At 39.4% G+C, this 11,985-nt stretch overlaps 2 protein-coding genes across 2 annotated transcripts; both read right to left on the reverse strand.

The window, feature by feature from the left end:
* Positions 1-2,213: 2,213 nt before the first annotated feature.
* On the reverse strand, positions 2,214-6,817 carry s100u (S100 calcium binding protein U). The gene is made up of 3 exons (XM_034892987.1): positions 6,556-6,817; positions 3,804-3,936; positions 2,214-3,493 (listed from the first exon to the last, which is right to left on the reverse strand). Exons 2-3 carry the CDS (start codon positions 3,921-3,923, stop codon positions 2,990-2,992), a joined length of 624 nt encoding a protein of 207 aa, XP_034748878.1. The 5' UTR covers positions 3,924-3,936; positions 6,556-6,817; the 3' UTR covers positions 2,214-2,989.
* Positions 6,818-8,098: 1,281 nt separating this feature from the next.
* s100a11 (S100 calcium binding protein A11) lies at positions 8,099-10,230 on the reverse strand. The gene is made up of 3 exons (XM_034892992.1): positions 10,125-10,230; positions 9,891-10,038; positions 8,099-8,439 (listed from the first exon to the last, which is right to left on the reverse strand). The coding sequence occupies exons 2-3, from the start codon at positions 10,017-10,019 to the stop codon at positions 8,305-8,307; spliced, it is 264 nt and encodes an 87-aa protein (XP_034748883.1). The 5' UTR covers positions 10,020-10,038; positions 10,125-10,230; the 3' UTR covers positions 8,099-8,304.
* Between the last annotated feature and the right edge of the window lie 1,755 nt (positions 10,231-11,985).

The raw sequence follows: 11,985 nt of genomic DNA on the forward strand, positions 1-11,985 counted from the left end.
CACGTGCATGCACACACACTCCCACACACACACACACAAACACGCACACACAAATATGTGTTATTGTCACAGTTTTATTCAATGTAAGCAATTACACACGTTACATAGAATTAGCAAAAATGTTGCAGTATTGCATATGAAGTTGAAGTACAAGCATAGTGGAGTGTACTGGACATAGTGGACTGAAATGACTCCAACTGCTTAACACAAACACACCCTCTAGTACTTGGCAGGAAATAAACATAGCACATCAACGCACAATGATGAAAGCCTGCACAATATCCTGGGAATTGTCCCATAATTACAAACATTTTACCCCAAGCACATCCAAAAACTCGTATGTGCACACAGTATATCCTTTCGGAGCATTCCTAACACAGGCTTTTATCTTCATCTACCGTGAATAAATGAGACTCATTGTGTGTCAGTGACAATCTGGCTGCAAACACTCCCTCCCTGCAAATCTGCTGTGTTTCATTCCAGGATGTTTTAAATCTACATGGAGTTAGGGTTGGGAGAGGTTCACACTAAGGGAAATTAACAAAACTGCCAGAGCAGACAGTTCAACCTCCTATGAAAACTTAGCTCTCACAGTCCGTCAATCTGCTGTTCCAAAGCATTAACGGCAATAGAATAATTTTGCAATGTTTAATTCACTCTAAATCCGGGAATCTCTTGCTGCTGCAAGACATTTTAAGACATGCCAGCAAAATGAATTCTGCTTCATCCAGTTTCATTTTACTATATTTAGCTCATGATTATTGGTTCAGAGCAAAGAATGAAAACAACGATGCATGAAACAAGGCTTATGGGGAATAGCAACAGTACATCACAGTACATTTTGAACAGAAAGCTGGCTGTAGATGGTGCAAGAGAGTGATATGTTTCCATCATTCACAGGAAGTACCATGATAAGAAAATGTTTTGATATGAAAAGAATATAGGTTTTAATAAAAGAAATAATAATATAGCCTAAATAGCCCAACATGTCCAATAGGTTTGTGAGCAATAGAGCATGCAGGGAACAGTGTACTACGAATATAATGGCTGAGCAGAGTGAGTGTAAATAAGAGCGTATTTACAATGGGAGTGTCGCAGTGAGGCGGGGTGACCACATGACTTAGGTTTATTTGTCCCGCCCATTTTGCTGCTGAGCTGTTTGAAGTGCCAGGTGCTTTTTCAGTGCACAAGGTGCACCTTTGATAGTGTGCCCAACGTGTGTGCCTTAAGAACTATGTGGCTGGCCAGGTATATAACATAGAGGAACTGCAACACAAGCCTTTTTTTCATCGCTGCATTATTGATGATGAGACAATTTATAAATCGTTAAATTGTAATTAACAAATTGCATATAATGTGACAAAGAAGTACATTTTCAAGTGATGTCAATAGTGGTCTAAACAAGAAAGAGTTAGGTTAAAAACGGCCTTGTCAAGCTTAAATAATTGGCCACAATAATTGCAATACAATGTAAATACAAGCAAATTAGTTTCTGCGTTAACATCTTATGTATTAGCCTTTTGTAAAGGTTCACACCACATATTAATGGCTCAGCTTTCTTTATCTTTTGCTTAAAATAGCACCTTTAACAACAATCCCTCTGACTTTAGCACATTGTGTGACGGGCAGGATTACTGGAGCCTGGGATTACTTCCGTGCAATTGTTTGTGCCCCAGGGTGTGTTACCCATCAAATGCCTAATCCAGAGGTTTCCCAAGGCCTGTGACTCAAGGATCCAGTTGCAGGTCAAACAGGGTCTTTAAACTCTATGAGGGTGTGACTGACAAACAAACACACAAGCCTGAACAAGAGCTACATTTCTTCCACTCCATCCAGTGCTACCAGGGGTCCCTCCAAATAATGTACCATCCATCACACTTATGGATCAATAACCTTTAAAATGCCATTTAAAGACATACAATGGATAGAAATGCACGTATTGTATCGTAGCGATAAAACCCGCCACCAAGCGACACCTGTTAAAGTGACACCTGTTATGGGCTTCTTTACCTTTTGATCTTCCAGTTCCTAACCCATGGCCAACTATGAGTGAAGAGAATATACTGTAGGATCCACGTGGAGTGAACCTCTTTGGGAATTACAAAAATTAAAGAAAGAGACTGAGAGCCCATGAAGTAGACTAGAAAGAGAGAGAGATGAAGGTATGATGGCGCATTGAGTACGCAATAAAATGGGGTGAAGCAATGCAAATCTTCAGCAAAACAATGTGTTTATTGTCATGCCAAGTTAGCTACATAGCATTATGAGTTAAAAGATGAGAATGTAAAAAACGATTTTCATGGAACCATTATAGGAATAGTATTTGATTCTGGGAAATGATTCACTTTTTTTACTGAGAATTAGCTGAGAAGAGTGGAACACAAGAGTGGGGACGATTGTCTCATCCAACTATTTAAATTATTTCTTTAAGCCATTAGTGCTAAGCAAGAAATACATACTTTGATGGATTAATGTGCATGTGTAGTGTAGAGTTGTTGAAGAAAAGACCCAGATAAAAATAAATGTGGGGAGAGGAGGTTATTTAAACTTAACATCTTGGCCGCAGTCACACTTTGGCCATGTGTGTCAGTGTGCTGCTGAGGGTAAATCATATTTTGCAGTAAACTTTTCACTGGGAAATGACATGCATATTATTTTGTATGTCTACATGCTATCATAATATATTATCATAATGAGGTAAATGTGCTATATAGTGGGATGCACAACATGCTGTACATATGAACATAGTGGTAACTAGTAGTACAAAGCAATGATTTTACTGCCATGTGTTATTTATCATATTTGAGGAATAGGGTTTCTTCAGAGCTGGGTTTGTAGTGTTTGAACTTTTACTTATATCTTGTATTTTAGTGTTGTGTGTAATTTGACAATACATTTTTAGTGGTTGTTTGGCTTATTTTGGCATTAATGTTTTGTGTTGAATGTAAGCATGTAGTGGGATTTGTTTTGTGAAGGAATGGATTGTCCCCTATGAGGTGGCCTCCGTTATCTTCACTTCTGCCTCCACAGCTGCAGCCAGGTTCTCTACAGCTTCCTCCACCTTTTCTGTTTTCTCCTCCTCTTCTTTTACGACCACTTCCACTGGAGCCTTCTCTAATGCTGCCGCTGGCTTCTCCTCCGGCTTTGCTACCTCGGACTTTATCGTTACTTTGACATTTCCATCTGCATTTTCTTCTACATTTACTTCAGCAACTACTTCTACCTTTGCCTCTTTATTCGCTTCAGGCTTTGCTTCATCATGTGCCTCTACGTTTGCCTCTGGTTTCTCCTCTTCTTTGCCAGGGGAACTTAATGCCACTTGTCCGGACACAGCATTTTGGGCAGGCTCCTCTTTGGCGAGGTTGCGCTGTTCGCTAAGCGAGACCGCCAGGTAGCCAACCAGCTTCAAGTACTCCTCAAAACCAACCTTGCCATCCTGATTGGCATCCAGTCCCTGGCCCATGTTGTTGACCGCCTCCTTGCTGTCTGTGTCCTGCATAGTAGGCACACACAACCATTAGACTATCAAGCGTGATGATTAGTAACTCTACCTGGACCTCCATTGGCAAAATCTCCATACACGATTAGCAAATTACACTCTACCAGTGGCTCTATCAGCATTGTAATGCTGATGAATGTCATTCAATCATATCAGATCACTTTTCCTAATTCACCTACTAAGAACTCATACTCATAATAAGAATTTGAACAAGTTTAAACTAGCCAGTTCAAATGCAAGACTACTATCTTCTGTTCTGTTAGGTGGTTACATAATGCAAGAGTTTCAATGAAGATTTCCTGACCGAAAGGATGTTGGAGAGCTGGCTCTTGACAAGGCTCTGGAATTGACTCTTTCCTAGATTCTCCTTTCCCTTGGACGACTTCAGGAAGACCTTCACCATGGTCTGAATAGCAGACTCCATGATTCCTCTCTCTCTGTGAAAAGGAAGAGGTCATTATAGATAGATAGATAGATAGATAGATAGTGTAAGGGAGGAAGATCCAGGATGGTCTGATTCAAAACACATTCAAGTGATAGGCCCTGTGGTGGAAAATGAAACAGAGGATTTTCTTGTGCACTTGAGAAGCCTTTTGTTTCAGGTGTTGAGTCTCAAGCCGCAATAAGGGAGAGGCAGTGACGTGAGATAAGTGGAGAGGGTAAGAGGGAGTCTGATTGAGAGACAAGCTCTGATGCACAATGGAAGTTCTGATCTTTGATAGGTCATCTGATCTACTGAAGCTAGCGAGGGATAGGCTTCAGATTACATAAGGGATTACCTAGTCCCTGTCTGCTCTGCTCGCTATCTCTTTCTTTCGTTCTTTCATTCTCTCTCACCAGCTGCACTCTCTCTTCCTTTGACTACCACTGTCTCATCCTTGTTTTCACTTTGCTGCCCTTTCTTCTTGTCGAGCCTTCACACAAATACGTACAAACGCATTTGACCACAAGGCTCGATAAAGATTTCAAGGCTTTTTTTTTTGTTTGTTTTTTTACACACCAGCTGCAAATTCCTGCATAAATGTTAAAAAGTCCACGTAGACTTCGCACCACTTTAGATTTAAAGACTCAATCATAATTGTCTACAGATGCGTAGGTGATCGAACAGACATTGCTAAAAATTTAAAACATGCTAGTATAAGCGTCTCGGCTTTGCAGGAATTCCATTCATTGCTGTCTGTGGAGTTCACTTAGACAGGAATTTACAGGCCAACTACGAGCTGCTGTGCCCCAAATCAGTTGGAGGATATGTTCAAGGCCACGGTTGTCATCTGTCAGCTTTACTATTCAAATGCTGCAGAGCAAACATCAGTTTGTGCTGGTGAGAAAACACACTGCAGACTCCTTGTCTCCACAGGATACCACCTTGCTCGTGTCAGCTGAGCGGTCGTTTGTAGACCAAAAAAAATAGTATTTCAATTACTTAAGTGCATGTCACACTCAACCACCCTGCAGCCACGCATTTTCTCCACAACCGGTCACTACAAACATATGTGGCAAATTAAGCATGCGTCTGTTAGTCTCATTATACCATTAGAGACACGGAGCTCTGACACTCTAGCATAGGGCCATTAAAAGCTAACATTTCACTCGAGCCCTTTCAGATTTTACTCATTGACGTACTGAGCTCTACCCTTCTTCTTTTTTTTACTCTGACCCAATCTACCACATGAGCACAATACAAATAAGTTTGCATGTCGTAAAGCTTCCCTTATTGCTGTCATTGAGCAATAGTGATAATGTTATAAACATGATGTCAAAAGGTTTATTTACCACATCTTGTATTTTTATTTTTTTAAACTTACATCTCCCTTTTGTCAATTTTTGTGGTAGTAGAGACACAGCCCGTGTTCTGTAGGAACTTTAGGAAACTTCTTCCTGCACCAGTGACACACCCTCCACAGCCTGAGCAAACAAGGGCCTTAACGGCTCTATGTGCATCCTGTCTAAAAACTACCCAGCAAATGCATTTCTTCTATTCTTGGATTGCTATTTCTATCCTTTCTCACATTCATTATTTACCTAGTGAACTCTCTTAAGGTGGTATACCTGCTTGGACAGAGTACCAACATGTGCCCTAATAATGACAAATGAATTGCATCACCCGTCCACCTTCAGAGCTTCATCTTGTCTAGTAAATAATCCACTTAAATGTCTTAAAAGGTTAAAAAAACAAAACAAAAAAAAACATTATTAAATATACAGGCCTACAACCAAAAGGTTTCCCGTTTCCCTCCAGAACCCAAAGGAGAATGAGTGTTGCGTTTCCAAATGGGGGAATCTGATACAGTATGTGCGCACAGTAATGACAATACTACCATCAAATATTAACAGAGGAACAAGTTAGGTTGTGGCTGTAAATAGCGTTAAGCAGACGTACAGCTGCTGTCTTTCATCCAAGATTCCTCCTTAGTTAGGTTTGAAAATACAGACAATTGAACGCTGGACATTGCACAAGGTCAACATTTGCCAAGACTCATCATCATCATCATCACCATCATCATTATCAACACCAGATATTTTTAAGTGTTGAAAGAAGTTTTCATACACGACACCGCTCAACACAAATCCACCCAGCAAGCCACGCTGTCACTTCCGTGGGCCTCTTTATAAAAAGTATATTGTGCGCAAAATATTGATTTTACGCAAAAATTGAGCAATACGTGCGACCCGGATGCCCACTAGGTAAACTGTGGGCCTATATGCTCGATACCCTGTCACTTTAACTTTTCGTTTGCAATTTATCGGTAACTTGATATGAAACATTTTTTTCTGAGAGAAAGAGAGAGAGAGAGCATATGGCAATCAATAAAACCAAACAAGTTAACGTAAATAGCAAAATATCCGCCAATTATTATCATTAAGGCTACTCTGCTGATATATAATTACAACATGAGTCCAAAAACCTCTGAGAGCTAGAGTCATTGAAACCATCCTGCAGTCTGTTTCATGGGCTCTTGCAAGAGTCTATCGAAACGTGGCAAAAACCATGAACAAATACAAGATTTATACGCAGGAGAAACTTCAAAGAACCCAGAAAGACGCATTCAACTCACCGTATACCGTCAGCGGGAAAAGAGAAGTGTATAAATTTGCGCAAATTAGAGTTTCTGCCCTCTTCTCCGCCTTTCTGCGCTGCGTTTTGCCTAGATAACTTGCCAAACTAGTAGGACGCAGAATCTCTTCCGTGATTTAGTTTTTTTTTTTTTTCTTTCCTTAAAACTTTTCCCCCTGACAAGTCAAAGGGCGTGTACCTGGAAGAGTGTGGGGGAGACGTGGGGATGTGGAAGAGAGCGGCTCTAACTCTCAGTAAAGGGGAATGAAAGTATACTTGTTTTTTATGGGAATTATCTTTGGCTCTTGAGCCAGCTGTTTCGCGTTATGTGTGATTTGCAGTTTCACGCCAACTAGCCAGGCTTGTGGCTTGGAGCTGCTTCAACTGCAGGGACTAGGAGACAGGGAGGGTGGGATTACTTCATCTGCACAATGCTCGGTCCCTTTCTATATTATTCTACATTAGCATTTAATAATTAAATCCATATTATTTACAATCCTTTCTAGGGTGGATGTATATTTGTTCTCTTTTATGTTTATCTGAATCTGTCTCCAGGGACATACATTCAAAATGCCCTTATGTTTTGCAAAAAGTACAAAAGTAACAAACTTCGTCTAAAAATTATTGTTTTTAACTATAAATGACAGCTAAAACTGGTAAATTTGAGACTAAAGAAATCTTCAATAAAAAAAGCCAGTGTGGGTGACATGCGTGGTGCAAGAATTCAGTTAAGCCATGTTGAAAGGGCCTTAAATTATCATTTTTAAATTCCCGCCACAGATTAAATCACCCTACTTGTGCTTCTTTCTATGGATACATAAAATACAAGCATTCTACACCCAGATTATCTGGGAAAGCTGTTGACTGCCCATTTAGAAGGCTTCCCTACACAGATAATACACACGGCCTACACATACCAGTGCACCAGTGCCACTGCTCTTTTAATCACTCACTTTATTGCTGCTGACTCATTTGCCTGTCACCACTCCTCCCACACTGGCACCTTGGCATGTGTAATTTGGATACAAAGGTCACATTTTCTTATCTGTTGAAAAATCTGCCTTATAACATCAGTTAGCCGCATTGCCTCTCTTTTGCGGGATTAAAACAGGCCTATAGGCTATAAAACAGCTGGGGAGCAAGCCAGCACACAGTACTCTGTCTAGACATTAGAATAAACACAACATGACAGTACAACACCAATAGTTTACAGCTAAACAAGGACAATGTAATTAAACTACAAAGCTTGAAATGTCCCAAACATAATGGGATGTATTTGGTCCACATACCCCCATTACAGAGTCCACTAAGGCCTCAGTGACAGACAGTGAAGAGGCTATGCTTTACACTTAACGCTTGGACAGGCAGCGTTGTACAGGCATTATGAAGCTCTATGGAACAAGATATGCTCTGGATGGTGTATTTGTGGCAGCAGTAATGCAGATAGGATTACAGGCCCCTAAATCAAGGCTGTAATACACTCCTGCTCAAATGTGGGTGCGTGGACATCATATAATGTGGTGAATGAATGACAGGAAACAGAGTGTGGGCGGCTGAATGTTAAAGACAATGAAGGCTTTAATTCAAAGTTGCATTCAACAAATGGTTAACTAAAGAGTTACACATGTGGCATTGGTGGAGTGGTAAAAGAACTTTCAGACCTTTGAGTTTACAGTTGGACAGCTTGAATTGAGCTGATTGGTGTTGCACAATCTGCTCAAAGCCACAATTGACAAGACAGCGATGGGATTTACTGAGTGAAGCCTCCCTGTTTGCTCGCCAGTTTTCCAATGAGCTGCCAGAACTCGCTGAAAGTCAGCTCCCCGTCGTTGTTTTCATCCAGCGAACCCATGAGCTGCTCGATGACCACGGGATCGCTGGCGTTCTGTGGGCGATCACAGAGAGGAGACCCTGATCATTGCAAGACCACCCTTTGCTGCAACATCAACTACTCTGCGAGACTGTCCTGCCATCTATTGGCTGAGCATAGTAAAAAATATAACTCAAGTAGAAATTCATTAACAGCTACACAAAAACATGTTTACACAAAAACATGTTCAATCTGTGTTTATTTTTGATTATGTTATGTATATTGCTGGACCAACAGTAGGAAAGGGAACTCAAACCCGATCACTGATAACTATAATCTGTTGTCACTATAAAACACACATTAATATATGGTGTAAAATGTAAAATGTATATATTTTGCACAGTGTCTGCATTATTTTTCACAAACTTTTAAATAATCAGTTAATTGTTTAAGTGATTTGTCAAGTAAAACTACTGAATACATGGTATTAAACATGATATTTGCTTGCTATTCTTTGTTTTACACCACTGTAAAACATTTGAAAAGATTACTGGTAGTAAGAAAACCAGCTTTAGCTGCAGCCCAGGATGTCCTTTGTCACAATGTCGCACATGATGACATGTCATACACCAACACAACATAAAAACAAGGCACTAAACTGGGATATAAAAAGCATACAATCACAATAAGGTATGAAACAGTGTTGTAATGTAATGAAGTACAAATATTTTGTTATTGTACTTGGGAGAATTTTCACGTATCTGCACTTTATTTCAATATTTTAATCTTTGGAAACTTTCACTTTTACTCCACTACATTTCCTAAATGACATGTGAAATAATACTTTGATACATTTCCCCTAAGCGTGTTTGTTACTTGCAAGAAATGTTACATGTTAAAATGCACAAAATATTTAAATTGTGTTTTTTTTTTTTTTTTGTTAATGTCAGACTTTGAATTTGATGTTTAAGAAGGTGTGAAAACCCTGAATATTATTCTTTTCTATGAGGAAGCCACAACAAAATTCATATTTAAAATTTTTTTTTAACTTTTAATTTTAATAGTCAAGTGCATTTAATATCATGACATTAATGTTGATACTTAAGTACAGAACATATCAGATACTTTAAGACTTTTACTCAAGTAAAGCTCTAAAAGGGGACTTTAACTTCTACCAAAGTCATTTTCTGGTCTGACTACAGGGTGAATACATTGTACATTGTACAAGATGATGTAGATGTGGATTCTTTCATACGGGCTACCCAAGTCCTTGATGGTCTGACATTGTGGTCAATTTCGAGGAAGTAATCTATAGAACTAAGGATGAGGATAACAGTGGAGAGATATATCAAAGCAACTCCCCCACATTGCTATGTCTGAGTAACAATACAGTGACGTCTCAAGAGGCCTCAGACATGTTGTGTCAAGAACTACAGTTTCTTTGATATCTATCTGTAGGGGATCAGGATGCAAAGCCAGATAGAAAGAAGCAGGCAAAGTGGCTCAGTGCAACTTCGGAGGTTTACCTTGACATAGTTGGGCAGCTCAGAGATCACCAGGTTCTGGAATTCGTCTTTGCTCAGGGTGCTGGAGGATCCATCTTTCCCAGCGTGCGTCTTGAACTGGGTAACAAGGGTGCAGATGGCAGCTTCCATGATGCTTTGTGCTGAGACCTGGAGAGTAAAATGAAAAGAGAAACAAAAGCGTAAACAAAAATCTTTCACACAACATATAAGACTGAAAAACAGCTGTGTTCTCACCTTGGTGTTGAGATGCTGTGCGTTGTGTGTTGTGCTGGTACCAAGAGCCTTGCGCCTTTACTCTGAGCATCACCTCTCTGAATATATACGCTTCATGTGCGTTCCCTGGTGCACACATCAGCGGAAAACACTTAACCTTCCCCCTTCTCCCCCATCCAGAAGGCTGACCTTATCTCGGCCTGATTTCCCCCTAAAACGGCACACATACACAACGGCATAAACACACACACATGCACAAACAGAAAAACTGCCACTCTGTCCTACAAAGGGCAAATTTATACTGATGATAGCAAAAAAAACATTACCAGTCTGTTTGCGGAGCAAGGATCTCTGTCAGGCCATTCTAATCAAGCAACTGAATCAAGCATGTCTCAGCACTTATTAGTTTATATAAAACATGACTTAAATAAAATGCAATTCAGGACAACACACAGTGCATAATGTGTAAGTCTTTCAGGAGTAAATGTGTGTGGAAAAGAAATAAATGGTAACTTGGTAACACTTTACAATAAGGTACACAAAAAAAAGTGTAGTTACTGTTTTTGAAAGAGTGCTTAGTTACCCTTTGGGTAACTAATCAATTGTTACTCTTTTAAAAACAGTAACTACCCTTTTTTGTGTACCGTATTATATAGTGTTACTGGTAACTTCTATTTTACAGCATTTAAATGATGAAGGAGGATGATGAAATGAAAGATTACAACATTTTTGAGTATTTTGACCTTCTCAAGATTGTCTGTTAGACATGTTGTAAGTTCATCCATCCATGTGTATTTTTATGTGCATCAGTTACCTTTTTATTTGAAGCCAAGTCACATCTTGGAAAAGGCACAGAACTACACATACTGTAAATGCTTGCGTGGTGACTTGTTAGTAGAATTCAAAAAATGACAAGCTCCCTCCGCAGTTTCATAGTGACTGAATGTTCTCAATCATTGCTTACATTCTCGTTCGGCAGCAGATCAGGTCACTGACTCTGCCACACTGGTTGGTTTATGTATCATCTCCAGGCTGAAAGAGAGTTCGTGCCTGTGAATGTGTATTGAGTATTTAATCTAGATCTAAATATTTTAGTTTGGCATCATACCTGTGATAATAGATACCGGTCATGACTACACTTCTGCTTCCTGTTAAAGAGTGAGTCAGACAGCAAGTCACTCATTTATGGGTTTCATTGTAAATGTCCCACCACAAAAACAGTCAGATTCTGAAGCGGGGATGTATTCTGTGATATTGTTTTTTACTGCTTCCTTATAATAAATGAATCCACTAAAGTGTTTCAATAAAGACAAACTTGACATGTTTAATGATGAAAACTTTATTGAACATAACACTGACTTCCTAAAAGAGGACATAACTGATGTTGAAATTAAAAATGATCCAAATGTTTCAATACATTTGCCCAGGCATCAATTACATGCACATCTGAGCCAGTTCCTACATAAGCAGTAAGCACAGAGCCTCTTTGTGGTCACACAAAGACAAAAAATACTTCTTACAAATTGATTCGACTTTCATAAACGTGTTTGATTAACTGATTTGTGTTGAAATTAAGCTTTCTTCAGATTCCTTTGGTCTAAAAACTTTCAAAATCAAAAGTTCCTCCGTGCAAACAGCAGAGAACATTTAACAAAAATCTGTCCAACACTTCATGTGTAAACCCTATGACATTCATCTCTGCCCTGTAAACAGCAGTAAAATAAAAAGCAGTGTAAACTTGTTTTCTTCTTACTTCTGCTGAAGCAAATTAAATTCAAGAACTCTTGTCCAATGTAGGATTTTCATAATAATAATAAAGGCACGTAAGCAGTCGCTGGCAAACTTAATATCCAAAATACCAAAGTAACTGAAATCGTCACCA

The sequence above is a fragment of the Etheostoma cragini genome, chromosome 14 (assembly GCF_013103735.1).
Source record: "Etheostoma cragini isolate CJK2018 chromosome 14, CSU_Ecrag_1.0, whole genome shotgun sequence".
Taxonomy (NCBI): domain Eukaryota; kingdom Metazoa; phylum Chordata; class Actinopteri; order Perciformes; family Percidae; genus Etheostoma; species Etheostoma cragini.

Coding starts and splice junctions, on each gene's coding strand:
- s100u (XM_034892987.1), bottom strand. CDS start 3,923: ATGGAGTCTGCTATTCAGACCATGGTGAAGGTCTTCCTGAAGTCGTCC. Junction 3,494..3,803: donor AGCTCTCCAACATCCTTTCG/GTCAGGAAATCT, acceptor CCTACTATGCAG/GACACAGACAGCAAGGAGGC.
- s100a11 (XM_034892992.1), bottom strand. CDS start 10,019: ATGGAAGCTGCCATCTGCACCCTTGTTACCCAGTTCAAGACGCACGCT. Junction 8,440..9,890: donor AGCTGCCCAACTATGTCAAG/GTAAACCTCCGA, acceptor GATCGCCCACAG/AACGCCAGCGATCCCGTGGT.